Genomic DNA, 2074 nt, shown 5'->3' on the forward strand with positions numbered 1-2074 from the left:
CGTGGGGGACCCGGAGCAGCCTGGGCTGAAACCGCACAGGACCCAAGTGCAGGTCCTAGATCAGCCCCCACCCATGGCTGATGTTGACATGAGCGTCCTCAGGTGGGTAACAGCTCAGGGATTAAAGCGGCACAGGAAACACGGGGGCCGTACCTGCCGTACCTGGATTTGGGCTGAGCTCGCCAGCAGAGGCCAGCAGAGGTGGTGTGTGGGGGCCCAGGAATAACCCCACTCTGGGGTCAGCATGCAGGTGAGAGGTGGCATGGTGTCCCCTGCACTAGCCATCTGACTCAGTATCCCAACAGCGTGAGGTCTCAAAGGCCAGGCCAGGCAGCTCTGCGTCCTGGGACGCCCACGTGGGCAGCCACAAGGGGCGCCTGTCCAGCTGGAGAGGAGGGCCCAGCCTGTGCGGGCAGGCCAGGGCCTCCCAGGAGGGGACGCTCAGCTTTTCCAGCTTTCGGCAAAGCGTCAGCACAGCAATGGCAACGCCTCGACCCCCGATACAGCTCTGTACCTGGCTTACCTGGGGGCTTCCACAGAGATGCCCACCCGCCTCCCTGAGGAGAGGTTTCAGAGGCAGGCTCCCGACTGCAGCCCCGGGCGGCCGCACACCTGCCGGGGGAGCCTGCACTGCAGAACCACGGCTGACCTTGGTGTCGCACCACTGGGTGATGCACTCCCAGCAGAAGAGGTGGCCGCAGGGTGTGGCAGTCGCGTGCCTGCGCTCCTCCAGGCACAGGGTGCACAGGGAGCTTCTGGAGACCGCTCTCTCTTCCACGTGGCTCCTGTGGGGGGAGGGGGGCTGAGCCTCGCAGGCCTTGCTGAGTGCAGGGATGCTCGGCCCCCGCAGCCGGCAGCGAGCCCGCACTGAGACCCCGCGCCCTTGGTGCCAGCCCCGCGCACCTGCGGTGAGACAGGCCGCGGTGCAGCTTCCACTCCCGCCGCGCACGCTGCCTCTGTCGGAAGCCGTGTAGCTGCAGGCCCACGGACAGGGCCAGGTGCAGCAGCGAGACGAGCCCCAGCAGCCTGTAGCTTGTGTGAGCCCGCGAGTCCTCTGTGGGCGGGCGGTGGACGCGGAGCTGTCGAGGACCCCGAGGGGAGTCACATGATCAGCTGGCACAAAGACTGGGCAGCTTGGCAGGCAGGCCTCCTCTAGTACTCAAGTGCCCCATCAAATGAGGCCAAACTCTGCCCTCTTGGCGCACAGTGGGGACAGGAGGACCACGGGGCTGGGCTAGTGAGGAGGACCCTGCGGGGCCTGAGCACCGGTGGGCGGGCAGTCAGGGGATGCTGCTGGACAGCGCGGGGCTCACTCCCGACGGGCCAGGCGCTGAGCCGGGAAGTCTGCAGATCACTGGCTGTGTGCAGGTGAGGGTTTGGGGGGCACCTCAAAGGGGAGTCAGCAGAGAAGGCTGGGGAGCACCCAGCGGGGCAAGAGGAAAGGCCCACGTGCCGGACGCCGCCAAGCAGCATCTCTGCTACAGGGACAGAAGCTCCCGCTCCGCAGGCAGGGGCCTGAGGAGGTCTTTCTGGATGAATCTGGAAGCGAGGTATCGGCTGAGAACCAGAAAGAAGGCAGGCAGTGACAGGGCCCACGTGGACACCGTGGGGTCACCGTCACCTGATCTTCCCTCAGGGCAGTCTGAGAAGAGTGGTCATAGGACCCGGGAGCCCAGGGCCGGGCCCGTGCTTACAGGAAAGGGCAGGGCGCCGGGCCTAGCACCTAGGCTGGCCCACATGTGCTGGCTGCCGGCAGGCAGACTTGCCCACCCGCGGGGTGTATGGAGAATGGACTTCCTTGGGCCCATTAGCAAAACATGGACCAGCAAGGCCAGTCGAGGCTCTCGGCCCCGGCCCCGGCCCCGGCCCCATGCCAGTCCACAGAGGGCCTGAAGAGCCAGCTCTGCACGTGAACCAGAATCGAGCCGCCTGGGCGGTGCCCACACTCACATAGGTGACTCCCGTGAGCCGCTTGGCCAGGTGGTAGAAGGCGCCATGGATGTAGAACCAGGCAACGTGGAGCCGCTGCAGACAGCCCAGGCCCTGCCTGAGCACCAGCGCGGCCCGCAGGAGC

General features: G+C 66.5%; 1 protein-coding gene across 4 annotated transcripts in view; it reads right to left on the minus strand.

Annotated features, from left to right (window-relative positions):
* PEX10 (peroxisomal biogenesis factor 10) overlaps window positions 1–2074 on the minus strand; it is a 9597-nt gene that overhangs the window by 4761 nt on the left and 2762 nt on the right. The window contains exons 4-6 of one of the 4 annotated variants that reach the window (XM_011377318.2): window positions 1951–2055; window positions 904–1079; window positions 650–785 (exon numbers count right to left, since the gene is read on the minus strand). In XM_011377318.2, the coding sequence (XP_011375620.2) occupies window positions 650–785; window positions 904–1079; window positions 1951–2055 (417 nt within the window). The remainder of the gene's footprint in view (window positions 1–649; window positions 786–903; window positions 1080–1950; window positions 2056–2074) is intronic. The other 3 variants (XM_023521617.1, XM_023521615.1, XM_023521616.1) reach the window with 3 other exon arrangements.

Source organism: Pteropus vampyrus, unplaced genomic scaffold, assembly GCF_000151845.1.
Source record: "Pteropus vampyrus isolate Shadow unplaced genomic scaffold, Pvam_2.0 Scaffold309, whole genome shotgun sequence".
NCBI classification, from domain to species: Eukaryota; Metazoa; Chordata; class Mammalia; order Chiroptera; family Pteropodidae; genus Pteropus; species Pteropus vampyrus.